This window comes from Bos javanicus, chromosome 1, assembly GCF_032452875.1.
Source record: "Bos javanicus breed banteng chromosome 1, ARS-OSU_banteng_1.0, whole genome shotgun sequence".
NCBI lineage: Eukaryota > Metazoa > Chordata > Mammalia > Artiodactyla > Bovidae > Bos > Bos javanicus.
This window is the reverse complement of record NC_083868.1, coordinates 69774372-69801089: the sequence shown is the minus strand read 5'-3', so window position 1 is coordinate 69801089 and position 26718 is coordinate 69774372. Positions and strand designations below refer to the sequence as shown.

The following is a 26718-nucleotide window of genomic DNA, read 5'->3' as shown; positions in this document are numbered from 1 at the left end:
GTAGTCTGAGGGTAGCAGAGGAAAAGAACTGTGCTGAGCAGACAGGGTGGGTTCTTTGCTAAGGCTGAGTCTTTCCTGGGTGTTGTCCGGCTGGAAGGCAGAGCTCAGAGCTCAGCATGTGGCCTTGGGACCTTTGTGTGGCCTGCCAGCCGCCTCCCTGGCCCTCATTACTTTGCACTGGGCCATAAGATGCTTTTGTCGCTAGTCGAGCTCTCCTCCTGAGCATCAGCCAACCCACAAAAGTCCCTTTCATGCCTTGAGGATGCCTCCCTAGTTGCCAGGGGAGACTGAGAAGTGCACTTTGCAGAGCCACAGATGGGAGGGCATGCCCGAGGATCCCTTCCAGGAGAGGCCCCGAGGAGGGGAAGGTGATGTGTGGAGGATGCTGCTCACCCTTCTCTCCTGTCTGGGTGTCTTTCAGGAGTCATGGCCGGCTTCAACATGGGGGGCGACCTCAGGGAGCCTGCTGCCAGCATCCCCCTGGGCTCCCTAGTAGCCGTTGGCATCTCGTAAGTTCCCCTTGTGGCAATCAGCTGGAGAGAGGGAGAGAAAACCCAAGGCAAAAGAGGGGATTGCTCCTTTTGTTCTAAGAGTGCCCTGTATGTGACCAATCTATTCTATATTCCAATCCTCCTTTTAACGCTCAGCCAGCTGGAAAATTCACGTCTGGTGGGTTTAGATACTCGCCCTTTCATCCCTCCTGCCTGGGAATCCAGCAAGGAAGGGGGTCATTAAAGAAGGTGGACTCCTTTCTTTCCTTTTCCCTCAGCCTCCTGCCCCTCCCCTTCCCCACCCCCATTTTGAACTTGGGCATTTTGTAACCATTGAGTTTCCAGGACCATTGCAGGGAATATAAAAAGGAAGAGTTCTGCAGACAAAACAAGATTTGCATACTACACCCCTCCGCTGATTGTCTGCGGGACTTCAGACAATTAACCTTCTGAGCCTCCATTTTCATCTCTGTAAAATGGGGTTAATGAGAACACATGTGTCCTGTCGATTGTGGAGGAGATGCTGTGTGTAACGGTGCACAGTAGGAACTCAGAGGCTGATTGTCCTCTTCTCCCAGCTTGCTTCCCCAAGGCTGCCAGACTTCCCTGTGTTAGTTCACACTGTGCCACCCATGTGAGCAGGCTGGGTGCCTTGGGTCTGGTTCTGACCTAGAATCTTCTGTTTTCTCTCTGCACTACGGGAAGAAGCTCCTTTGCCTTCACTGGGTAGGTGTGAAAGGTAATGAAATCCCAGACATGACAAGGATTAAAGTACCTGCATTATTTTAACCGTGATGTTTAAAAAATATGAATACACCTCTTCATCATTGCTGAGTTTGCTTTAGCTTGTTGTAATGGCACTGTGGCTCCTAGCCAGGCATACAGCGCCTGTCTATTTTGTGCTAAGTAAGGTGATCTCTCTGGGAAGAAAATGAGGCTGACAAAGATAAGGGTGGGTGTCCAGAAGGAAAGGAAAGAGCCCACCTCATTTTTGGTCACAGCTGGAAGGTCCCAGGAGGAGCCTTTGGCCCATTCTCCTACTGTCCAGATGGAAATGAGGCCCCTGGGTTCATGTGAATTCATCGAGGTCACAGGGCTTCTGAGGGCAGAGCCAGCTCACTGCTGGCCTTTCACATTCGGCTTGGCTCTCTGTCACCTGGGGACCAAGGAACAGCGGGACTCCAAGGCCTGACAGCTCATCGGCTTGTTCTGCTGCAGGAGGATGGGGTACAGACCTGCCCGTCGACCGTGGCCTGCATCCTGGCCAGCTGGGCTGCTCCCCACCCCAGAAAACCTCTGTGTGTTTTCCTCCGGAAGAGGCAAATGATGCATTTCTATACGTTTATATGAAATGATATGTTTATATATATTTACATGGAATATGCTAGAGGAGAAAAGAGTACCGGCAGTGCCCCCAGATAATCTGGGGAGCCTTCGTGATGGCCATTCTCTGTCCTTGGGGACAGTTCCCTGGGGGAGCCCTCAGCCTGAGGAGGGTGGAGTGGGATGGGGTTGAGTGATGTCAGGTGGCAGCCCTGTTCTGCTCTTGGGTTTCTTGCAGGTGGTTTCTGTACATTGTCTTTGTCTTCCTGCTCGGCGCCATCTGCACCCGAGAGGCCCTTCGCTATGACTTCCTGATAGCGGAAAAGGTGGGTGAGTCCTGCAGCCTGGTGGGCTCAGGCTGCAGGTCGTTGATCAGCTCTGAGCAGCAATGGCTGCCTCCCCTTTGTGTCCTGGCTGGGGAACCCATGTAGTCGTGGGCCCAGGATTGCAGTACAGCGGCCCAAACCATGGGAAAGATACAGGTCCTTCATATGTATCCCTAGACTTGGGTAACCACATCAGAGAAGACACATGCATGCAGGTGCTAAATAATGGGGACACAGGCAACCCTGCATGTCAAAAATCAGAGCAGAAACAAAGAATCTGGTCACCTGAGATCCCCAGCTCCAACAATCCTTCATTATTGCCAATAGCCTCCCTTCCACTATGAGCAGAAAGCTACTCACAAGAAAGCAGTAAGAAGGAGGAGGCTGATGAACAGAAAAGAGGGCAGGAAGCCCAGCGCCAAGGTGAGGGGTGGTGGGAGACAGGGTTGGAGGCCCCTTGTCCTCTCGGGCTCCCCAGGGGATGGCCCAATGGATTTGGATACTGCAGCTTTTTTTCCTGAGGACTACACTGGCCTGAAGATGATTAGCCAAGTCCTCATGTTCCACAGCCTCTGAACAGGCTGGAGGTCATGTGACAGTCAAGGACACTCACTTGGCATCTCTAGAACCCAGGAGATTAAGACTTCCAGACATTTTGCTGGAAATCCCCTAAAACTCCTGTCTTCCCTCTGTCTTCCCTTAAGTTCCCTGGGGGAAAGTGGACCCTGAGATTCCCATCACGTATCAGAAAGACGCGCCAGGCCAGGGAGGTGTCCTTACTCAGTTAACTCCTGAGTATCACTGCTCTTATTGAGGAATAAACACCTTTTTCTCTGGTGTGAGGCTTTACAAAGCTGCCTTGCAGGTACATAGAGGGGTGCTGCTTGGGGCAGCCTGGGGCTGGAAGCGCTGAACTTACATTTTAGAGCAGTGTTTGGGCTTGCTTTTCACATTAGTGCAGGTTTATTTTTCAGGTGTGTAGACGCCAGTGTCAAGGTGATATTTATTTTCGGGGGTGGGAAGGTGTCTTGGCCTTACCTTGCAAGAAGGTTTGCAAGGGGGAGCTAGCTGTTCAGGGAGTGAGAGAGCTGACATCCACCCCCCAGGTCTCAGACCCCCCAGGTGAGCAGGGTTTACTCTCAGGGAAGGAGTCAGTGTCCCTCATTTATATGTCTGTGCTTGCTGGTGCCGTCTCACATCTCATCTCCCAGGGGCCTCTTCTCTAACTGTGGAATAAAAAGCTGGGCTCCATTAGAGCGACTCAAGGCCTCCAGGAGTAGCTGGGCCTGGACTGAGGGAGCACCCAGCTGCTGTCCACACCATGCCAGCAAGCTCTGCCCCTTCTTGAGCTGGTTCTTTCTTGTGGATTCCCCCACAGAGGCCCTTTCAACCATCAGAGACTCTGATCTGGATGAAAAGAGTCAAATGATCCCCTGGGTGGGGCCCCTCTCTCCACTAATTCCCTTGTTTTGCAGGGAAGCTAAGAATAGGTGTGCCTGAGGGGGCAGCACGTGTCCCAGGAAGGCCACAAGTAAGAGTGTAAGAACAGCTTTCACCAGCAGCCCGGCGGGGAGACTTCATGGGTGGAGATTCCACCTCTAATAATAGACTTAGGCATGGAGGTTGGGGGTGGGGGGACTTGTTTGAAAGGCCACCTGTCCCTAGCAGTGAAACAGATAGGCCGGCCAGCGCTTCGCTGGGGGCTGGGGGACCGGCTAAACCCTGCCTGGCGACAGCACGTGGGCAGGTCACTATGCACACAGCAGGTGAGAGGTGGAAAATGGGTTTTTGGAGAGGACACAAGACTGTTTCCCGGAACAGGCAGTTGTAAAGCCTGTGCAAGAAAGAAAAGATAGTATCCTTGGTTGTCAGTAGCAATCAGAGGTCGACGCCACAAGTGTGGGAACAGGGACGGAACCGCTCAGGGCAGCTCCGCAATAGCGGCTCCCTGGTGTGCTGCCCACTCCATGCCACCCTTGGGTCCCACAAAAAGAGGACCAAGTGAGATTCTTCTGAAAGCCACGAACCCTGGCTTTTCTTTCTTGCCCTCCTTGGCACTGACTGGGCTGCAGCAGCGGGGACTGTACTTAGGGAGTAAGCTGGGCCACAGGCAGCTGCACTCTCGGCACCTGGAGGACAGAAGGGTGAGGCCTGAGAGGCTGGCGGGTGTGGTACCCTGCCCCCCTGACGTGGTGTGTAATAAACTGTTCATCCCCCAACTCTGCCCCCTGTCTTAGCTGTGGCCTGGTCCTGAGCTGGCCCATCTCTGAGCTCTCCTGGGCTCCAAGAAAGCAAGACCTCTTCCTTCTGGTCTGTGTGCCCTGAGGGTCTCGCCTGGGCCCAGACCTGTGGCCTCCGCCCCTTGACTCTCCTCCTAACGAAGCAAGCGCCTCTGAGCATTTCCTTCTCTTTCTCTCAGGCCTTTTCTGCCAGAACAATTATCCTCAGCGGCTGCCGGCTGCCCTGGATTCCTTTCCACTGACCTGCAGCTGGTCAGTTCATCTGTTTCTTTCTGGGTTTCCTGCCGCTCCTCTGATCTATTTCTAATTATTTGGCTTCCCAGCCCATGGTTTCTCTCAGAAATTTCTTTTCACTTTATATCCCTACCCCAGAGGAACTTTTCCCTGGCTGTCGGGTGTTAAGCTTTCTAAAAACTCTTGACTATGTCGCAATGACTGAGGCCCTATGTGTGAGGCACAACCCCCGGTGCGCGGTTGACGCTTACTGCATTTTGATTCCCCGACACACTCCTATGGGTTTCCCAGGTGGCGCTAGTGGTAAAGAATCGACTTCCCAATGCAGGAGCAGGAGATGTGGGTTTGATCCCTGGGTTGGAAAGATCCCCTGGAGTAGGGAATGGCAGGCCACTCCAGTATTCTTGCCTGGAAAATTCCATGGACAGAGGAGCTTAGTGGGCTACAGTCCATGGGGTCGCAAAGAGGTGGTCAGAACTGAGCGACCGGACACAGACATACTCCTATGGGGATATCTTTACAGACAGTGCACATTTTCAGGTGGGGACATTTTTTCCCCCTATTAATCCACATGTTAAACTGAATAGGAAAAACCCCCAAAGTGTCAATCTCGATATTATTATAGAAAAAGGAATTGTATAAACAGCAAGTATTAGTAGGGCTAAAATGAAATAGACTGATTGTTTCACAATGAACTTATATGAAGCCCAAGAAGAAGTGTTTATTACACATCAAAAAGACCAAATATTTTAGAAGCCCTGGAGCTTGCTAACTAGCAGAATAAGAACAGATTAGTAGGAGGAGTATCTTCAAAGCATGCCTGTGAAAAATGAGCCATGGCGCAGGGAAAACTCTCATCACTCTTGATTTGACAGTCACGATTTCCCATGTTCATGAGCTGCACATGGAGTGAGGCAGGGCTCGAAGCTGGGGGCGAGCCCGGCCCAGCACAGCTACCCAGCCGCGCCTGCCTGTCCTCTGCTCTCTGTCCTGGACACAGTGCTGCCTCTCAGGAAATGAAGTCAACCATGTTTCCTTGTGGTGGTGGTTTAGTCGCTAAGTTGTGTCCGACTCTTGCGATTCCATGGACAGAGGAGCCTGGCAGGCCACAGTCCATGAGATTCTCCAGGCAAGAATACTGGAGTCGGTTGCCATTTCCTTCTCCAGGGGATCTTCCCATCCCAGGGATTGAACCCGGGTCTCCTGCACTGTAGGCGGATTCTTTACCAACTGAGCTACAAGGAAAGCCCACATGTTTCCTTGTGGAAAGTGGCTATCAAGTGAGAGAAAAACTTTGGCTGAAAGTGGAGATGTTGGTCACCTTGTGGAATGAGGACAGTATTAAAAAACTCATGTCTGCAGAAAGAAGGAACTGCTTGGGATTGTAAAGGGGTAAAGGTGTCAGGATGTACTCCTCAGTAATGCCAAAGGGCCACAGGAATTGGATGAGGCAGAATGAGTACGTTGGAAATGACCCTATTAAACCCAGTTCTTCAAGAAAAGGGAGTGGCCATTGGGTTGGCAGGATCTTTCAGTGGCTGGAGTTCCCATGGGAGCTGGGATCAAGTACCAGGAACAGAGAGACGAGTTAGTGCTTTTCATCAGTAGTTACTGAAAAAGAAATTAGGGTAGTTCACACCCCAGGTAATATATTAGAAAGACAGCATTTTGTGATGACTCACACAGGTAGATGATAAAAGGGCACCTTTTGGGTTTTCCTAAAGAACCGTTGACACATATCTGCACAAATACTCACTTCCACCTTCACTGGCACAGGTAGTTAAGTTTACAGTCCCAGATAAATAGAGGAAATGATTAAATTCTACAAGGCTTGGGGCAGAGCCACAGAGCTTACTGCTGTACCTGGAGAGCTCTGCTCTCTGCCAGGTATCTAAGCTGTCCTCAGTGCTCCCTACAAGGGCAGATGGATGACAAGGAAGGGGCAGGACTCAGGTGGGGGAGAGAGAGAATGGAGTTGTTACATTCAACCGCAAGGACCAATGTTCCGTTTCTTTTTCAGAAAATTGGTTGAATAACAGTTTTACATAAAAGAGTGGCAAGTGGACAGTCCATTTAAATGCAGTTGACAAACTGGACCAAGCTTCCTATGCCTAGATGGTCATCCCTCTGGCCCTTGGCCCCAGGGCTCTGCAGCGGTCCTGGGGAGTGTTTCTTGGAAGGCTGGCTGGGATGGAGGTCACCGTATCCGGCCACATGTTGCCAGAGACTCATTGAATTCCTGAGGTTAGTTCCAACACTGAGGCACATCAGCCTGGGCCATCTCCTTCCCACTCACGTTCACTGTAAATGGATAGGCTATATATACACATGGAAAAGAACTTTTTACACTCAAATATATGTAACCTTTTGGATAAGAAGCAGTAAACTTTCTGCAAGGAGATACCATGCCTGCCTGAGATGGAGAATTCTCTGAGGGGAGTACGCATTGAAGATAGGGAACCATGCCCAGGGGCTTTCACCCTGACTGCACCTTAGAATCACCTGGAGGGCTTTTGGAAAAGTCAACCATGTCTGAGTCCCACTCTGTAACAATTATAGCAGAATCTTGGGGTGACTTGTGTGTATATCAGAGTGGAGGACTACTGGGTCAGATTTTCAAAAAGCTTTTGATAAAATTTTATTACAGAGTCCTTTAAAAAAAAAAAGTCAACAGAAGGTGGAAACAAAGGCTATAGATGAATGATTGCATCTCAGAATGAGTCAGGGGTTTGATACTGGGACTAGTGTCTCTAACAATTTTGTGAGACATCCAGGACACCAACTACAGTGGAGTTGTGAAGCCTTATTACTCCAGCCAGCAGTACTTGCTGAACGCTGTGTGCCAGAGGGCCAAGGTGCGGGCGACTTAGAAGCTTATGGCATGCTGGCAAGAGGGGCCATGAGTGTAATTAACCACAGGGTAGATGACCTGCCATTAGAGTATACAAATAAAGTGAGGGAATATTATAGGACATTAATTTCTTCTAGTAATAAAGTGGTAAATAGCGTAGGGTGGGATAGGCATAAATTCATGACACTGAAGTAAAGAAGGGAGATTCATTGGGGATAAAGATGAAGTAATGCATTTAAGGAGAACTAATCCACACTGAATTAAGGAAAAGGTAGGCTCTTTAGTGGACCTTAGGCTTATCCACAAAACTTCTGACCTCCCTGACTGTTTGAGGGTTATTCACCTATGTGAGGTCTTGAAGGGAGTGATCCCCATTTTTTATTATAGGACCCCAAATGACCAGACTCTTGCTTGCCTGTCCCTTTGTGCCCCTGGTAGGGCATGTGACTTAGGCTGGGCCCACCAGATGCTTCAGATGTCATGAATGGTGCAAAGGTAAGGTGGTGGTGAGAATTCATATTTGGGGCAGCAGGTGCTGATAGCATCTTGATCAGACTGCTCCTGTTCAGGAATCTGAATGTGCTGCTAGCTTTGGGTCTTGCCTTTTTCCAAGCCTCATCTTTCAGCCTTCTGATGGTTCTGTGACCCTCCAGTATCCTGTAAACACATGCTTAAAAAATATTTCCTGTCAAGAATCCTGGTTGATACAGATTTTTGGTGCTAGTTTATGGCCAGTGTTCAGTATAGCTTGATGCATCGTTAAAGCAAGGAAATAAAAACGGCGGTGAGGAACGTCTTCATGGAGAAGGGTATAAGGGACAAAACGGAAAATGAAATCTAATGCAGCTGTAACAGCTGGACAAATGAGCGCTAAAAATACACGGTTCAGGGCATTTGCCTAAAGTAAAATATCAATAGAAAGGAAATGGCACCTGAAATACTTTCCTGTTGGTGTAGATGAAGTTCAGCTCAGAAGGGGGCTATGGACTCACAGACTCATGACAGAGTGTGGGACACAGCTGCACACAAGCAGCACTGATCTTTGCAAGGGGACACCAAGCAGAGCAACTCTTCCCTCTCTCCTATCTGCTGGTACCTTGTGGGCTATGTGGATCTCACTTTCTCATTTAACACTTACATCTCTGTATTGGCACCAAGTGGACCAGGATGAACTAAATAGGAGCCCCATGGAAGTGAAGCCAGTGGAGGAAATAGTGTGTCTGGTGCCCCCCAACCTCACATTGAGGTGCAGCAGAGCCCTGAGGAGCACCCACTCATGTCAGGGGCTGGAGGGTGCGCTCATGGAGGAGGAGAGGTTTATGCTGAGTCTTGAAGCACAATTGGGAGTTTAAGAGACAGACAGTGAGTGGCTTAGGGATGTGGACAGAGGGTTCCAGCAAGCAGAGAAATCATGCTGATGGATTCTGAGTGTGCAGAGTGTGGGACTGGAAGTGTCACAGACCATGAAGGGCCAGGTATGTCAGGGCATTGGGGAGCCATTGATATTTTTATGGCAGGGGCATTCATTATGACCAGTGTGCATGTAGGTCATGCTGGCAGAGGCCTGGGGACAGAGCTTAGCCCTTAGCATTCTTGCTGGCAGTGGTTCACAAAGGATAGTCCCCAGGCCATCAGCATCAGTATCACCTGGGCGCTTGTTAGACCGTGGAGAAGGGAATGGCTCCCCACTCCAGTATTCTTGCCTGGAAGATCCCGTGGACAGAGGAGCCTGGTGGGCTACAGTCCAGAGGGTGGCACAGGGTTAGACATGACTGAAGCAGCTGAGCATGCACACACTTGTTAGATATCCAAATTTGGGGCCATATACCAGACCTACTGAATCAAGAAACTGTGGGGTAAGACCCAGAAAATCTGTGTTTTAACAAGCACTCTGGATGAATCTGTGATTCACGGGGTCGCAGAGTCGGACACGACTGAGCAACTGAACTGAACTGGATGAATCAGACACAGTCAATTTGAGAAGCTCTGTGTAGGCCGTATAAGAAGTGATGGCGGGTCAAACAAATGGTGGCAGTGCCAAGGTGGTGGGGTGGATCTGAGGTGTTTGGAATATATCTAAGATGTCGAATCTGGAGGATTTATGATCAGATGGGGTGTGGGTGGGTGGGTACCAGGGGAACAGAAGGGAGCAGAAGCAGATTCTGATGTTGAGTAATGAAACTGCCTCCTCATACAGGTGTCCCTAGTGGGCTTCCTATTCCTTTTGGGCTTGTACATCTCATCCTTGGCCTCCTGTATGGGAGGCCTCTATGGAGCCCCCCGGATCCTGCAATGCATCGCCCAGGAGAAAGTGATCCCCGCGTTGGCCTGCTTGGGGCAAGGGGTGAGTGACCTTTTCTTTGAGAAATGTATGTTTTTGCTGCTCAACTGACTGTTGGCCAATAAATTGCTTAAGTATTTCTGATAAGAGCCACTGGTCTGGTTCTGGTAGGGAGAAACAAGCCTGCACCCCTGTCCTCTGGATTCTTTGGTCTGGGGCCACTGGACAAAGTATCTGTCAATGTCATAACTTCAGCACTGGGTGCCGAAGTCACAGTAGCACCATGGACCATATAACTGTCACAATAGCACCATGGACCCTGCCACAGCAGAGAGAAGTAGTGCCACAACCTTTAGTAAAAATAAATTCCGGATCCTCCAAGTTTAGCCTAGAGGGGAGAACCTCTTGCTGAGGAGAGGACCTGGTCCTTGCAGCTCTAACTCTGTCCTGGAGATTCACCTCCCCTTTGGGGTCGCTTTATGCTGAACTCTCACACTTCTGGTCTCTGGGCTCCCTGTTAATCTTCATAGCCCAAACCCTAACTGATACAACTTGGTCAAGTCAAATCAAATGAGACATTCCTAAAACTGAAGGGATGACAAGAGAAGGAAGCCGAGAGAACCCCACTTCCCGATAATGTGTTTTGCAAGCTGTCAGTCAGTTCAGTTCAGTCGCTCAGTCGTGTCTGACTCTTGGCGACCCCATGAACCACAGCACACCAGGCCTCCCTGTCCATCCGCAACTCCCGGAGTCCACCCAAACCCATATTGCAAGTTGTAGTTGATTTCTATGTTGTGGAAACACGACAGGGTTTCTGCCCACCCCAGTCCCATCCCCAGCCCCACTCTTGTTTGATGCCACGTAGGTACAAGTCATCTTTAATCCCTCTCTCTGCCTTCCTCTGCTTCTTATCTACCAGTCAGTGTGGACGGGTAGGACAAGTGACTATCATCTCTAGTAACTTCCCTGTGGTATGTGCCTTTTATTTTATTTTAATTTATTTTTATTAGGTAACAGGTGTAGTTGTTCAGTCGCTCAGTTGTATCCAACTCTTTGTGAGCCCCTGGACTGTAGCCGGCCAGGCTCCTCTGTCCATGAAATTCTCGAGGCAAGAATACTGGAAGGGGTTGCCATTTCCTTCTCCAAGATAATGTGTGTACAGGACTCAAAACTAAAAAGATACCCCGAGAATTTTTGCTCCCTCATGAGTCGTTCTACTTTTTCATCACCCATAGCCACGTCCTATCATAGCTGGTTTTATTAGTTTTTCATGAATCCTTCTCTCTCTTTACAGCGGTGGTGGTCTGTGTACATTGTTCTTTGCCTTGCTTTTCTTCATTTAATATAGCTTGGAAACCTGTCTTTTCATATGAATATAGAAAGAACTTTCTCATTGTTTTCCCATCATGTGGATATACCGTAGTTTATTAACCAGTTCCCTATAGATAGTATAGCTTCCAGTAAACAGTGCTACAAAGGACACTCTGTGTGTGTGTGTGTGTGTGTATGTGTGTACAATTTTACACATATGCAGATAGATATATCTATAGGATCAATTTTCCTAAGTGAGTTTGCTGGTCAAAGGGTCAGTGCATTTTAATATTAATAGATATTGCCAAAACACCTTCCATGGGAGCTGTATCATTTTGTATTTCTACCAGTAATGTATGAAAGTTCCTGTCTTCCAGCAGCTAGCATGACTGTTAGACCTGGGCCAAGGACCTTGCTTTATAGGACTCTGTTCTGGTCTCTAGGAGACTCCTGAGGTCAAGGGGACATGCCCTTAGCCTGTGGGCTTACATAAACAGATGGTGACCACATCTGGCCCAGGGACCATAGTTTGCCAGCTCTGGATTACCTCCTCCATATGTATGTCTAAACAAAATAGTTCAGTTTTGCCTGCTTTTTAAACTTTATATAAATATGGCATGCTTTTCAGGCATCATTATGTGACTCACCCATGTTTTTGCTGATAGCAGCGGCTTGTTTATTATCATCTCTATATAGCATTTCCTCATTTGCTGCAGTTTCTCACTAATCCTGCTGTCATGGTATGTCCCTGTTTGGGACTGTTACGGACAGTGCAGGGAACAGCCTTGTAGTAGACTGGTTCACGTGTGGAGTTCTTCCAGACCTGTTAGTGGAATTGCTCAGTTGTAAATTGTATATATCTTTGCTTCGTAGATAGCACTGAACTCTTTCTCCAAAGCAGTTGTGTTAATTTAAACTCCTGTCAGCAGTTGGTAAGTGTTCCCATTCTTCTGTGTTCTTGCCAATACCTGGTATTATCAGATGTTTTAATTTTTGCCAATCTGGTAAGTGTTTAATGGTATCTCACTACAGGCTTAATTTGCATTTCCCTGATTGCTAATGAGGTTGGACATCTTTCATATGTTTAATAGACATCCTTTTGCACATTGTCTTTAGTGGGTTATCTGTCTTCTAATTATTTTGTAGGGATTCTTGTACATTCTGAATTGCTCTTTGTCAGCTACATGTGTTAACAAATATCTTTTCCCATTCTGCAACTTGACTTTTATTTGTGCTATCTTTTGGTAACAGAAGTCCACGTGTGACTGTTTTATCACTTTACAACCCACCCTTATCATAGTCTTTCCTGGATCACTAGCATATCCTACAGTTTACCTAAGACCTCCTTCCACTTATTTCAGACCCTCCTTTTATTTCATTAGTTTTTGACAATTTACTTTGTTCTTTATAGTTCTATTGTTAGAGTATGTTAAATAGCTAACCCACTCCAGTACTCTTGCCTGGAGAATCCCAGGATGGAGGAGCCTAGTGGGCTGCAGTCCATGGGGTCACTAGGAGTCGGACACTATTAAGCATCTTCACTTTCACTTTTCACTTTCATGCATTGGAGAAGGAAATGGCAACCCACTCCAGTGTTCTTGCCTGGAGAATCCCAGGGACGGGGGAGCCTGATGGGCTGCCGTCTATGGGGTCGCACAGAGTCGGACACGACTGAAGCGACTTAGCAGCAGCAGTTCAGCAGCATGCTAAATAGCTGTAGTAAGTATATCCAAAATGTAATTTTCAAAAACAGTGAAATGTATCTTTACTCTTTTAAAAAAAATTTTACTTTGGGTTCTAGGAAGGTGTTTCAGACCAATAGGGCCTCTGATCCTCAGAGACTCAGGCCAATGATGACTTTGCTACCTCCATCCTGTGAAGGTTGAACTCTGTTTCAATCCTCAGTAAGGGGGATGCACTTGGAGGAACATACCTGGGAGGTTCACAGATCAGGTCTGGATGTAGCTGACATGCCTGTCCCTCCCATCACAGTGCTAGCATAAAGGAGGTGGGTGCAGTGGTTAGGTCCTGTGTCTATCCTGAGAGTAAGGCTGACTATTTCCTGAAGAAGAATGAGGCAATGAGAGGAATCATCAAGAATTTTGCTTACTGAGTAACTAGAAGGATGAAATGGATACTTTCTTAAGTGGAGAAGCTGCAGAGTAGATTTGAGAGGCAGGACATTGAGGGATTAGCAGTTTTGTTTTGGAAATATTTGGTTTGAGGTCCTTTTAGACATCAGCTGGAAATGTTGAGTAGACAGTTGACTAAGTCTAGATTTCAGGGAAACATTTCAAGCTGGAGTTTCAAATTTGGGAGCTACGAGCATTAAACTGGTTTTCAAGGCCATGAGCCTGATTGAGGTCCTAGAGAAGGAAGATAGGTAGAGAAGAGAAGGGGTCTGAGGATGGAGCTGGAGAGTGCTCTGAATGCAGAATTCAGAAATGTGGAGTGGCCAGTGACAGAGACTAAGGAGCAGCCAGTGACAAGGGGACCAGCAAGAGAAGCAAGGAGACCAGGGAGTAACCAGCTGGGTCGGATGTAATGCTCAGGTCAAGGAAGGCGAGGACTTAGAAGCACTGTTACTTTTGGCCCAAGAACCGTGTCAGGGACTGTGAGGAGTAGCTTCTATGGAGCGACAGGTCACAGTACATGGAGTTAGCACATTTTCTCCACTTCTGTCTTCCTGCAGGTCTCCCATACTCACCCCCATTAGTAACAGATGTGCATAAATGTGTGTGGGAGAGTTTGTTCATGTTTTTGGAATCTCCCCACCTCAGTCACCAACGAATGTGCTGTGTTTTCTGGAGTCGGCCACTCCCCTTGAGGTTGTTTTCTCCATTAAAGCTTGGGAAGAATCAATTTTGTACCTCTTCGATTTCCAAAGCTGACTTTAAAACCCAGTGAAAGACAAAAAGAAAAATACTTGTGAAGTTCATGTTCTATAGTATTGTCCCATATTAATAGTTACTCTGGATTGGACATCATCATCCCAAGCTTGTAGATGAACTTATTAACACGCCAGGAAGCACATGGGAGAAGTGGCTGAGCCAATTTGAGTTGTGTTTCTATCATGCAATGTGATTTTCTTCAGTGAAATTTCATGGTCCTGCATGTTGCTTTTGTTTCTGCAGAAAGGGCCAAATAAAACGCCTGTAGCTGCCATCTGCCTGACCAGCTTGGTGACCATGGCCTTTGTCCTCGTGGGTCAGGTGAACGTCCTGGCCCCCATCGTCACCATCAACTTCATGCTGACATACATCACAGTGGACTACTCTTACTTCTCCCTGTCCATGGGTGGCTGCAGCCTCTCGGAGAGGCCTGAGCTGGTGCCCGGGGAGGGCCTGGGTGCTCTCCACTGCTCTGAGCCCCTGCTTCTGGAGAAGGCTCCCAGTTATGGCTCTGAGGGCATTGCCCAGGGCCCCTCTGAGGGCACTCTGCTAGAATTCACCAAGGACATGGATCAGCTCCTCCAGCTAACCAGGAAGCTTGAGAGTAGCCAGCCCAGGGGAGGAGAGAGCCATGGGATCCTAGAGAATCAGAAGGGGAAGACCAAGAAGGCCAGCAAGCAAACCCTCCAAGAGAGCTTCCTCTTGGACCTCAGGTCCCCTGCTTCCTTCTCTCCTGGGGACACTGATGGATGGCCTACTGCCTCCTGGGAAGGGCAGGGGCCCCACGGGAACGCACAGAGTCCCAGAAGTGAAGGGGATCAGCCTAGGGGAGCCTATGGAGCAAAACTCATCCCTGAGCCAAGTAACCAGCCCAGGCCAAGCAGAGAAGGTGGGTGCTTTGCAGTCACACCAGGGCCTCCTAATTTGGGAGTTATCACAAGCCTCTTTCAAATCCTTAGGTCATTTTATAGTTGGGTTTAAAATCCTTGTTAATTTCGTTTGATATTTACTTTAAAATATTATGGTCAGTTATCAGCTGAATTTATAATTCTAATCTGGTATAGAGTGTTAATTTTAAGCATAAATTTCTATCTACTCTTGTATGTTAGGGCTGGGAGCCATGACTAGTAACTAAATATTAATTTCATTTTACTCAAAAATCAGCTAACATGAATGAAACCAGTTTCTCCTTTCAAGGGAAGTGGAAGTGTGTTGTGACCAACTGCCTGGCAAGGGCTCAGTCTGTTTTGTCTTTGGAGGATGAATCTCCCAAACCAGGCAGGAGGGGGATGGAGAGACAGGAGATGTGATAAAGAGGACAGCTTTTCTTTGCTTCCTCGTATCTGCAGACAGAGACAGGGAGATGCTCAAGGGAGACTTCTGGAGCATGAGAAATTCCAAGGGAAGAACTCAGAATTGTTTAGTCTTCCATATTTTAGGTGCTTCTTGTGCTCACTCAGTTGTGTCTGATTCTTTGTGACCCCATGGACTGTGTGGCCTGCGAGGCTCCTCTGTCCGTGGGTTTCCCAGGCAAGAACACTGGAGTGGGTTGCCAGTTCCTTCTCCAGGGGATCTTCCTGACCCAGGGATCAAACCTGTGTCTCTTGTTGGCAGGCAGATTTTTTTTTTTTTTTTACCACTGCAGCACCTGGGAAGCCCCGTATTCTAGGTACTTGGCATACATGATTGCATGTCATATAATTGTCGTTAGCACTTCCTATTTTACCACTGAAGACCCCACATCCCAATGAGATTACAAAGACTCCTCAGAGCTGGTATTCTGCATGGCTGGATATCACACCCCGGTCTCTCTGTATCTGAAGCCCAGTACCTTCCTCTGCATTAACCTGTTTCCTGAGGTCTGTGCAGACAAGTGTGGGTAAAGAGGAGGAGACAGGGGACATAGAAGAGATGTCCAAAAATAATTGCTTTGGGTTCTTTTGTACACCTTCTTTTCCTTCTTTACCTCCAGATAGGTGGATGGTTCTTAATGGTAGGAGCATAATTAAAAATTTTTAATCATATCATTTTTGTCAAAATAACAAGTACAGTTTAACAAGCCAAGTGGAATTAAAAGTCACATAGCCAGAAATAGTAGTCCTATTTTTCTACACCATCCCTCTTCTCCATCCTGTAGTTCCACTCCCATAAAATCCCACTTTCAACCAAATCGTGTTAACCTTCATGTTACTAAATAATATATTTGTATTGCTACTTCTTGATATATCAGTTTTAGATATCATTTTTTAATTTACTATTATGATAAATGAATACTAGCTCATTTATGCCACTCTGATTTCTCACCCAATGTCCCCCATGTAATTACATCACAGTTTTAAAAATTAATTTTAGTAGCTAGTATTCATATTATCATGATTAAGTAAATATTGCTTAACTATGAGCTATATATTATACTATGATTACATTGCCTTTTTTGTCCAACTTTTTCTGTTTCCTGGGGTTAATAATTGCCATGGTTTTTTCATTTGCTTGGTTTTTCTGTCATCATTTTTCTCTCTGTACTCCGGTGAATATGGCAAATGGCTCTCAATGTTAAGTTCCGAATGCTCAAATTCTTAAGACAGTCATCATGTCCATTTGCTTTTTCTTGTCTGTCCTATGGCTCCTACCTGATCCCCTCGTCTGTCAGTTCTTTAGGCCTGCTACAAAGCTGTTGTCTTGGAATTCCTCTTTGTCTTTTTTTTTTCCTACTTGGCATTTACCGACCTCTCTATGTTAGAAGAATTTCCAGTGCTATGAGTGTTGGTGGGAGGCAGAGCAAGCCTTTCACACTTAAAACTGAAAATGTCAGATGCTCAGTTTTCCAGTCCCTCCTACAGCCAGAGTTCAGGCACAGGAATAAACCTCAGTGAATCAGATAAGCTGAGTCCAAGTGAATCAGATACTTGGAACTGGAAACCTGAAGAGATGAGGGCTTTGAGGAACTCTCTGGAAGCATGATACTGGCTGCAGGGTGACTACATTTCTGGCTCCACCATCCAGGGCTTTTCAGGGTCAACGGTGTGGGAACCTTGGTCGCTGCAGCAGTGATATCCCCTCTACACTGCTTTGACATATAATTTGGAGTGTTGTCCTTGGCTGTTTACCTCTGAGATTGATTCACTAGCCTTTCCAGCTATTCTCAGAGACCGGGAAATATCTTTTTAGCTGGTCATATTACCCTGTTCTTGATTTCCAAGAGCTCTTGGTTGTAATCTGATTTGTCTTTATCTTTTAAAAAAATTTGAAAATCATCTCATTCTTGTTTTATGGGTACAATATTTTCCAGGTAATATTAGTTTTTCTCCTTTTAAAGTCTTTTTCTGCCCTATGATCTTTAGATTCTTTTCTCTTTGGCTTCGTCTCATGCTCCCTTTTATATTGGAGGCTTTACTAAAATATCTGTTGATCTTTTGATTTCCTTTTCTCCTTAGAAGTGAGTCCTGAAAAGCTGTTGAGAAGACCTGTGTCCTGGACAGAGCTTATTGGTTAGGGCACCTCATTGTAGAGTGATCAAGAAGCTGGCTTTTTCATGAGAGGACCCCCAAGTGTGATTAGCTAGAGATTTCCTCTGTGGCTCTTCAGTTCCTCCGGAGAAGAGTCCTTTAATCTCTTGCCTGGGAGTCCCCCAGAGAGCCAGGTGATATAAGGGAGTTGAGGTACCCCACTGCTTGGGATACAGACGTCATTGAATCCTGCAGTTTCTAGCTCCATCCCCTCTCTCTTTGTTATGCCTGGTGTCCCAAGTCCAGGCCCTCTCTGGTTGGATTCCTTCAGAGGAACCCCCTTGCCCTCCACCAACACACACACACCTTGGGGAGGGGTCAGGCAAAGAGGAGTTATTCCCCAGCTGCATGAACAGAGGAAAGGAACTTGATGCCCAGCTGTTTCATATACAGTCTTGCGAACGGTCGCCTGCACCGTCCCACTTCCTGGTCCTGAACTTTGTGTGGTCCACTAGGGTACCTTGGGTTGGTCCTTGCCAGCACCCTCTCTGGGGGCCCTAGAGTTCATCCTCGGCTCTGCTCAGTTTGTTACTACTCCTCTGTTACCTCTCCACCTTCCAAGACTTGTTTTTATCTTGTTTCTCTGATTCTTCTTGTGTTTGTGGGTTTATGGCTATTTAGTTCCTGTTCTGTTTTCTTAGTGGGTTATCAGGAAAGAAGTGTGGTCATTTTGCAACATTTAATCAGTGATGTTGCCACATCTTAGAAATGTCCTGAGCTCTTTTTGACCCCTCCCTCTCCTCCATTCTTGCTGCCTGTACCTTGGTGCAGGCCCTCATTATTCGGCACCCAGATTCTTGTTTATCTCCACGCTCATCTCCAGACTCCAGATTCTCCCATACATATCCTCTTTATCCTTTCCACTGTCCTCTGAATGATCTTTCTAGAGTAAAATTCTCATCCTGTCTCTTTTACTTAAAAACCTTCGTTGGAATATAATACCTTCCATCTTGGTGTGATTTGCAAGGTTCTTGGCAGTCTTGCCCTACCCTACCTTCCTGGGCACTTTTCTCATGACAACCCATATAACGTATGTTCAGCCACACCCAGATATGTGCCCCAAACACATCGTATTCTTTATTCCTTCCTGCCTTTGCAATGCCATTCTGCCAGCTGCAATTGCATTGCTCCTCCTCTTCCATCTGAAATGCTGACTTGCAGTTTAAAATCCATTTGACTTTTCAGACCCACTCTGAGAAGGATTCCCTGATCTCCTCTCGTATGCAAGCATAACATTTGAGCCACACTAAAGGTAGGAACACTTATCACATTGTTTTATACATTTGCTTACACATTTGTCTTCAGGCTTACTCATCTATCTGTCTAAGGAAAAGAAATGTTAGTTTTATTCCTTTGCCCCTAGTCTGTGAGCTACCTTTAGTCACAAACCATGTCTTTCTACCTTGTCTTCATCGACAATATTCCCACACAGTACATGACACTGACAAACACTCAGTAAAGGCTAATAAATTGATTAACAATTGTACAGATACTGGCTAAAAATTTTAAACATTGATAGGTAGAGTAGAAAGAGTTAAACTATAAGAACCTAATGTGTGACAAACCAGATGCCATAAAATAATGAGTCAAATCACTAGTGAATATATATTGTTGAAAGTAAGTGGATCAAAAAATTAACTTGGGGCTGTATTTGATACCTTATTTAGCCACAAATTCCTTATTTATAACAGCTGCGCAAGAAAGAGATTTGTGACTATTGAAGATATCATCAAAGACAAAAAGGATCTGATTAAACAGAAATAAAAAACATTTGCACAACGCAGTGTCACAGAAGGAAACAATTATTCCAACAAACACAACTGATAAAAGCATACCTCCCAAAGCATATTATTTTTAAAAACAGGAAGGTCAAAATCCAGATTCCACTAAAGAGAGGTCAGAAGAAATGAACACGCAATTTACATTTGAAAAAACAGTGCCCAGACTCACTCACTGTCCATTCAACAAACTAACTTTTGTGATTAAGTGTTGAATGTTGTTAGTAGCTAAAAATAGGAAGCATTTTCTGAGTCTGTCCCACGTGCCTGGTGTGGAGATACTCTCTTAAATACGGATGATCTCAGCTCAGATCTAGGCACTGTTACTAGCTTTTTCCAGATGGCAAAGGTGAGGCTTAGGGAAGTTATACACTTACTCAGAATATGTGGCAGCTGGAATTTGAACCCAGGTTCATCTCATTGTAGAATCTGTGTTCTAAACCACAATCAGTTCAGTTCAGTTCAGTTGCTCAGGCGTGTCAGACTCTTTGCAACTCCATGAATCGCAGCACGCCAGGCCTCCCTGTCCATCACCAACTCCCGGAGTTCACTCAAACTCACGTCCATCGAGTCGGTGATGCCATCCAGCCATCTCATCCTCTGTCGTCCCCTTCTCCTCCTGCCCCCAATCCCTCCCAGCATCAGAGTCTTTTCCAATGAGTCAAGTCTTCGCATGAGGTGGTCAAAGTACTGAAGTTTCAGCTTTAGCATCATTCCTTCCAAAGAACACCCAGGACTGATCTCCTTTAGAATGGACTGGTTGGATCTCCTTGCAGTCCAAGGGACTCTCAAGAGTCTTCCCCAATAGCACAGTTCAAAAGCATCAATTCTTTGGCACTCAGCTTTCTTCACAGTCCAACTCTCACATCCATACATGACCACAGGAAAAACCATAGCCTTGACTAGACGGACCTTTGTTGGCAAAGTAATGTCTCTGCTTTTGAATATGCTATCTAGGTTGGTCATAACTTTCCTTCCAAGAAGTAAGCTTCTTTTAATTTCATGGCTGCAGTCACCATCTGCAGTGATTTTGGAGCCCCCCAAAATGAAGTCTGACACTGTTTCCCCATCTATTTCCCATGAAGTGATGGGGCCAGATGCCATGATCTTAGTTTTCTGAATGCTGAGCTTTAAGCCAACTTTTTCACTCTCCTTTTTCACCTTCATCAAGAGGCTTTTTAGTTCCTCTTCACTTTCTGCCATAAGGGTGGTGTCATCTGCATATCTGAGGTTATTGATATTTCTCCAGGCAATCTTGATTCCAGCTTGTGCTTCTTCCAGCCCAGCATTTCTCATGATGTACTCTGCATAGAAGTTAAACAAGCAGGGTGATAATATACAGTCTTGACATATCCTTTTCCTATTTGGAACCAGTCTGTTCCATGTCCAGTTCTAACTGTTGCTTCCTGACCTGCATATAGGTTTCTCAAGAGGCAGGTCAGGTGGTCTGGTATTCCGATCTCTTTCATAATTTTCCACAGTTGATTGTGATCCACACAGTCAAAGGCTTTGGCATAGTCATTATAGCAGAAATAGATGTTTTTCTGGACCTCTCTTGCTTTTTCGATGATCCAGCAGATGTTGGCAATTTGATCTCTGGTTCCTCTGCCTTTTCTAAGACCAGCTTAAACATCAGGAAGTTCCCGGTTCACGTATTGCTGCAGCCTGGCTAGGAGAATTTTGAGCATTACTTTACTAGCGTGTGAGATGAGTGCAATTGTGCGGTAGTTTGAGCATTTTTTGCATTGCCTTTCTTTGGGATAGTATGTATATGCTGCTTGGGTCAGTGTCTATTATGAACTAGGCCGTGGTACTGAAAATGTTAGTTGCTCAGTTGTGTTCGACTCTTTGCAACCCTAAGGACTGTAGCCTGCCAGGCTCCACTGTCCATGGGACTTTTCAGGCAAGAATACTGGAGTGGGTAGCCATTCCTTTCTCCAGGGAATCTTCCCAATCCAGGGATCGAACCTGGGTTGAATGAATCCAATTTAAACCACCATTAAAATATCATTGCATATCTATTAAGCTATCAAAAATTTCAATAAAAAGTATTTAGGTCAGTGGAAATCAGGTATTATACGTAAACATTGTTGGAAGCAAGGTCAATGGAGTCATTCCTTTTGGATTGATTGATTAGTTTTTTCATCAAACTTAGGAGGTTTGGGGTCATGATTTCTTCGGAAAGCAGTAGTTTTGTTGCCAGAGGGAGCAAATTTGTGGCTTGTCCCTTTATAAGCTCAATGTGGTGAGCCAAGTAGAAATGGAATGGGGAAATTTTTGGCTTTGCTAGCCTGAGGGAGTGGAACCAGTGAGGGTGAGCAGTGTACCAGCCAGAAATTTAATAGGGAGATTCTAGAAATGAGAGAGCCATAGAAAGACTGTAGCTCCCCACACCGCTGATCTGGGCAGCCTGAGAGAGACTAGGAAAAGTCAGTCCGCTTCAACTGTGGTTCCCAACCCACACACAGATCTGCTGGCAGAGGGGGAAGCCTCCTAGGCCACATAGACACAGGGGGAAGCCTCCTAGGCCACATAGACACAGGGGCAAGCTCTGTGCGACTAAAAACTGGAGTGGGGATATGAGTAGCCCAGGAGGAAGACTGTAAGCTCTCACTGTTCTTACCCTCAGCTCCAGCAGTTTTAGAAAAATAAACACTTCTTAGTTTGTCTCCATTTGGTAAATTTCTAGAGCCCCAAGGGACTGTTTCTGATAATTTCATCTAGTTGTATACCTATCTCTTACAGAGAGGATTTACTGCCCTCTTCACATTGCAGTAGCTGGAAGTCCCTCTGGTTCATCCTCTCTGGAGAATGAACTTTTAGGATGTAACAAGAAATATAAAACTGTCTAATCACTCTGACTTAGTAAATCTAGTTGGGGGAAGTGTATCTCAAGAAAACAACCGTAAACTGAACAGCAAACCATAAGTATTTACCGGATTCTCATAACTGCACTGTTGGTGCTGATGACAACCTAGAAATAAATGTGCAGTATTTGATAAGTGGTTAAAAGATTGCAGAATCAACATGATCAGATACCACATGAACTTGAAACATGCATGAAACATGATCACTTGTGGACATATCAGTGCCCATTCTTATTTTGTACGTGCTAGTCAGAACTATGTGTTTGTTTATCCTGATGAAAATATGGAGTGTATTTCCAGAGGTGGCTTCATATTGATTTTAAATAATTTCTATAAAATTATTTAAATTTGTGGTTTAAAAAATTGACATAATTGTTTTCCCCTTCAGGCCTAAAGTCTTCATGTCTGCATGGGTTTTATGAATACAGAACTTGTTAGACATACTGCTACATTTTAAAAGACAATTTAACGTTATATATTATGTTTCTTATATTTCATATTTTTAACATGCCTAATACATGCTTCCCTGGTAGCTCAGCTGGTAAAGAATCTGCCTGCAATGCAGGACACTCTGGTTCAATTCCTGGATCAGGAAGTTTCCCTGGAGAAGGGATAGGCTACCCACTCTAGTATTCTAGGGTTTCCCTGGTGGCTCAGATGGTAAAGAATCCCCTGGCAGTTGCAGGAGACCTGGGTTCGATCCCTGGGTTGGGAAGATCTCCTGGAGGAGGGCATGGCAACCTACTCCAGCGTTCTTGCCTGGAGAATCCCTGTAGACAGAGGAGCCTAGAGGGTTACAGTCCATGGGGTTGCAAACAGTTGGACACTACTGAGCGACTAAGCACACAGTGCTTACCTGTTCGTTTTGTGACTAAAGCTTGATAAAATTGCCTTCCCAGTTGTTATTCTATTATTTCTAACATGAAAAACTGTCTCCTTCTGCCACTAACCTATAAGACTTATTTCTTTCAGCATAATCCTTGAAAAGAGGGAGGGGAAAATCCTTCACTCATTTTGGAAGGGTTTTGAAACCATAGCTGTTCAGAATTCTAATAATTGTCTGCTTATATTGTCATACCTATTCAGAGTCATTGAGCATCCTTGACTGAATTCTCCCTTGCATTGCTGATGTGTAAAACTGCACTGTGCTTGCGTAGAAGACACACCCCTTCCTATCACTGTCCCTGTAGTTCCTCAAGAAAACACACATATACACTCATAGCTCCCTTGAGTATAGTGTAATTGAGTTGGTGTAAGATCAAGTGTGAAAAAGTAAGTTTAACACTTGGCAAACATTTTGTTTCAGTTAGGCAAAAATCTAAGTTCTTCACCAGTCGTGTTTCTTCTTAATAACCAATGGAACAACTATATTTCACTAAGCTTGTGATTGAAAAAATGAATCATGCCTTGGGCATGTTGAAAGTATACAATGTAATCAAAGACAATCTTAACAGTGCTTCGTCTTAAAAAAAAAAAAATTAATAGCACTGTCAATTCAAATCAATTATAAACCTTGGCAGAGTTTTCCAAAATTTGTTTTATTGTAGTTGATTTATAATGTTGTATTAACTTCTGTATAGCAAAGTGATTCACTTATACATATATATATATTCTTTTTCCTATTCTTTTCCATTATGGCTTATCCCAGGATATCGAATATAGTCCCTGTGCTAGACAGTAGGACCTTGTTGTTTATCCATTCTATATGTAACAGTTTGTGTCTACAGTCCATCCTTATGACCTCGTCCTTGGCAACCATGTCTGTGAGTCTGTTTCTGTTTTGTAGATAGGTTCATTGGTGTCGCATTTAGAGTCCACGCACCAGTGACGCCGTTTGGTACCTGTGTTTCTCTGCCTGACTTCCTTCACTTAGTATGATGATCTCTAGGTCCATCCATGTTGCTGCAAATGGCATTATTTCGTTCTTTTTTAATGGCTGAGTAGTATTCCATTGTATATATGTACCACATATTCTTTATCCACTCACCCGTCAGTGGACATTTAGGTTGTTCCCGTGTCCTGGCTATTGTAAATAGTGCTGCAATGAACATTGGGGTGCATGTATCTTTTCAGATTATAGTTTTGTCTGGATACATGCCCAGGAGTGGGATCGCTGGATCATATGCAGCTCTGTTTTTAGATTCTTAAGGAACCTCCATACCTTTCTCCATCATGGCTGCACCGATTTACATCCCCACAACAGTGTAGGAGGGTTTCCTTTTCTCTACACCCTCTCCAGCATTTGTTATTTGTAGACTTTTTAATGATGGCCACTGTCTCATATGAGGTGAAACATCATTGTTGTTTTGATTTGCATTTCCCTAATAATTAGTGATGGTGAGCATTTTTTCATGTGCTTCTTGGCCATCTGTATGCCTTCTTTGGATAAACGCCTAGGTCTTCTGGAAGAGTTTCTTTTAATCCACAATTAAAAAGGAGACATTTGTTGAGCACTTCCTATGCACAAACTGCCTAGATTTGACATTTAGAGCTACAAAAGACAATCTTTGCCTTCAAGATAGGGAGGGGTAAAAAATAAGTATAGTGGGTTGGAAGTATATGATAAATGCAGACATGCTGAGAGGATGCAGACTTCTCTGGGGCCTGGGTGGGTTTGTCATTCATGTACCCTCATGCATGGGATATTTACCACTTTCCAAGCACTATTCTAGACTAGGGATGGAGAACATGCTGAATAGATGTTAGAAGGTCTCTGCTGTCATTGATGTTGCCTTCTATCAGGAAAGACACATAATAAACAAGCAAACACACATACGGAATGTCAGTAAGTGATGTCATGTGATGAATCATAAAGTGGGGTAACAGGATAGAAACTAGGGTGGGAATAGTGGTTCTGTTTCAGATAGGTTTGTCAGAAAAGATCTTTTTAAGAAGAGGATATTTTTGTGGAAAACTGAAGTGTATAGAGTAGTGAGCCAGGCAGAGATGTGAGGGAAGAGTTCCAGGTAGAGGAAATGGCATGTGTAAAGGTACAGATGGGAATTGGATTGGCAAATTGCAAGAACAGCAGAATCCCAGGAGTGACTGGAGAGGAATGGGTCACAGGAGATGGATAGGAGATGAGCACAGTAAGGAACACAGAGGTCAGTCCTGTGTAGTCACACATGCCATGGTGACCACAATAGAAGGTCCCTGAAACTTCTAGCTAGGGGTGTGATATGATAAGATCCAGCCTTAAAGAAGATCACTGGCTTTGTGAGGAACAGATTGTATAGAAGTAGCAGAAGGACCTAGAGCCTGCTTGGAGGTATATTAATTAAGGGAGGCTAAACTGCTGTAACAAATAGGTAAAAACTTAGTGGCTCAAACACAATGGAACTTTATTTCTCACTTGCACTAATAGTCCAGGAGGGGTGTTCCAAATCAGTGGGAGGCTCTCCTCCATGCATTATTCAGGGACCCAGTCTCCTTCCATTGTTACGATTCCACTATCCAACCAGTCCATCCTAAAGGAAATCAATCCTGAATATTCACTGGAAGGGCTGATGCTAAAGCTGAAGCTCCAGTACTTTGGCCACCTGATGCCAAGAACTGACTCATTTGAAAAGACCCTGATGCTGGGAAACATTGAGGGCAGGAGGAGAAGGGGACGACAGAGGATGAGATGGCTGGATGGCATCACCGACTCAATGGACGTAGGTTTGGGTGAACTTCGGGAGTTGGTGATGGACAGGGAGGCCTGGCGTGCTGCGGTCCATGGTGTCGCAAAGAGTCAGACACAACTGGGCGACTGAACTGAACTGATCCCCTAGGACCTCGTCGTGAACAAAATCAAGACTGAGTTCCCATATTCAGATTTCAGGCACAGAGAAGAGGTATACCTACTCTCTCAAAGGCGTTGGTGCAGAACTGGCACTCACCACTTGTGTTCACATTCTGTTGGTGAGAGCTTAGTCACATGACCACACCTAACTGCAGTAAAGAAGAGTGCTGAGGACTGAATGAAGTATTTGGGGGTCAGAAGGAAGAGACGAGCCAGTGAAGGAGACTGAGTAGTGGACAGTGAGATAGGAGGAAAAGTAGGAGACCAAGGCATCTTAGAAACCAGGAGACAAATATATTTCAGTCAGGAAAAAGTGATCACATGTGTCAGATGCTACCAGAAAGGGCAAATGAGATGAGGAGTTGACCATTGAATTTGAAAAGATTCAAGTCACTGACAGCCTGAGGAAGAGTAGTTTTAGTGGAGTGGTGTGTACTATCCTAAAAGTAGGTTGAGGAAACAACAGGAGGTAAAAACCACATAGGCGATTCTTTTGAGAACTTTTGCTATAAGGGAGACAAAAAACAATAGGACAGTAGCTAGGGGATGACCAGAAACTTTCTTTAGTTGGAAGAAATTACAGTGTATTTGTATTTGATGAGGATGATTTGGTAGAAGATGGAAAACTTGATGATGCAGAGGTGAAATGAGCAGGGCGCAAATATAGGGATGGGCCTTAGGTAGGAGCCAGCACTGTTCATCTGCTTCCTCAATGGAAAGGCAGAAGAGAGGGCACAGGTGAAAGCAGGTTGGCAGACTTGCTGATGAAAGGATATGAAAGCTCTCTTTTGAGAGGACAGGTTGTAAATTTATTACATCAGAGCATAGGAGAATG

At 45.5% G+C, this 26718-nt stretch overlaps 1 protein-coding gene across 3 annotated transcripts in view; it reads left to right on the top strand.

The window, feature by feature from the left end:
- SLC12A8 (solute carrier family 12 member 8) overlaps positions 1–26718 on the top strand; it is a 153260-nt gene that overhangs the window by 110336 nt on the left and 16206 nt on the right. For all 3 annotated transcript variants that reach the window (XM_061410924.1, XM_061410942.1, XM_061410933.1), the window contains 4 exons: positions 422–509; positions 2053–2140; positions 9663–9809; positions 14192–14837. In XM_061410924.1, coding sequence (XP_061266908.1) covers positions 422–509; positions 2053–2140; positions 9663–9809; positions 14192–14837 — 969 coding nt within the window. The remainder of the gene's footprint in view (positions 1–421; positions 510–2052; positions 2141–9662; positions 9810–14191; positions 14838–26718) is intronic.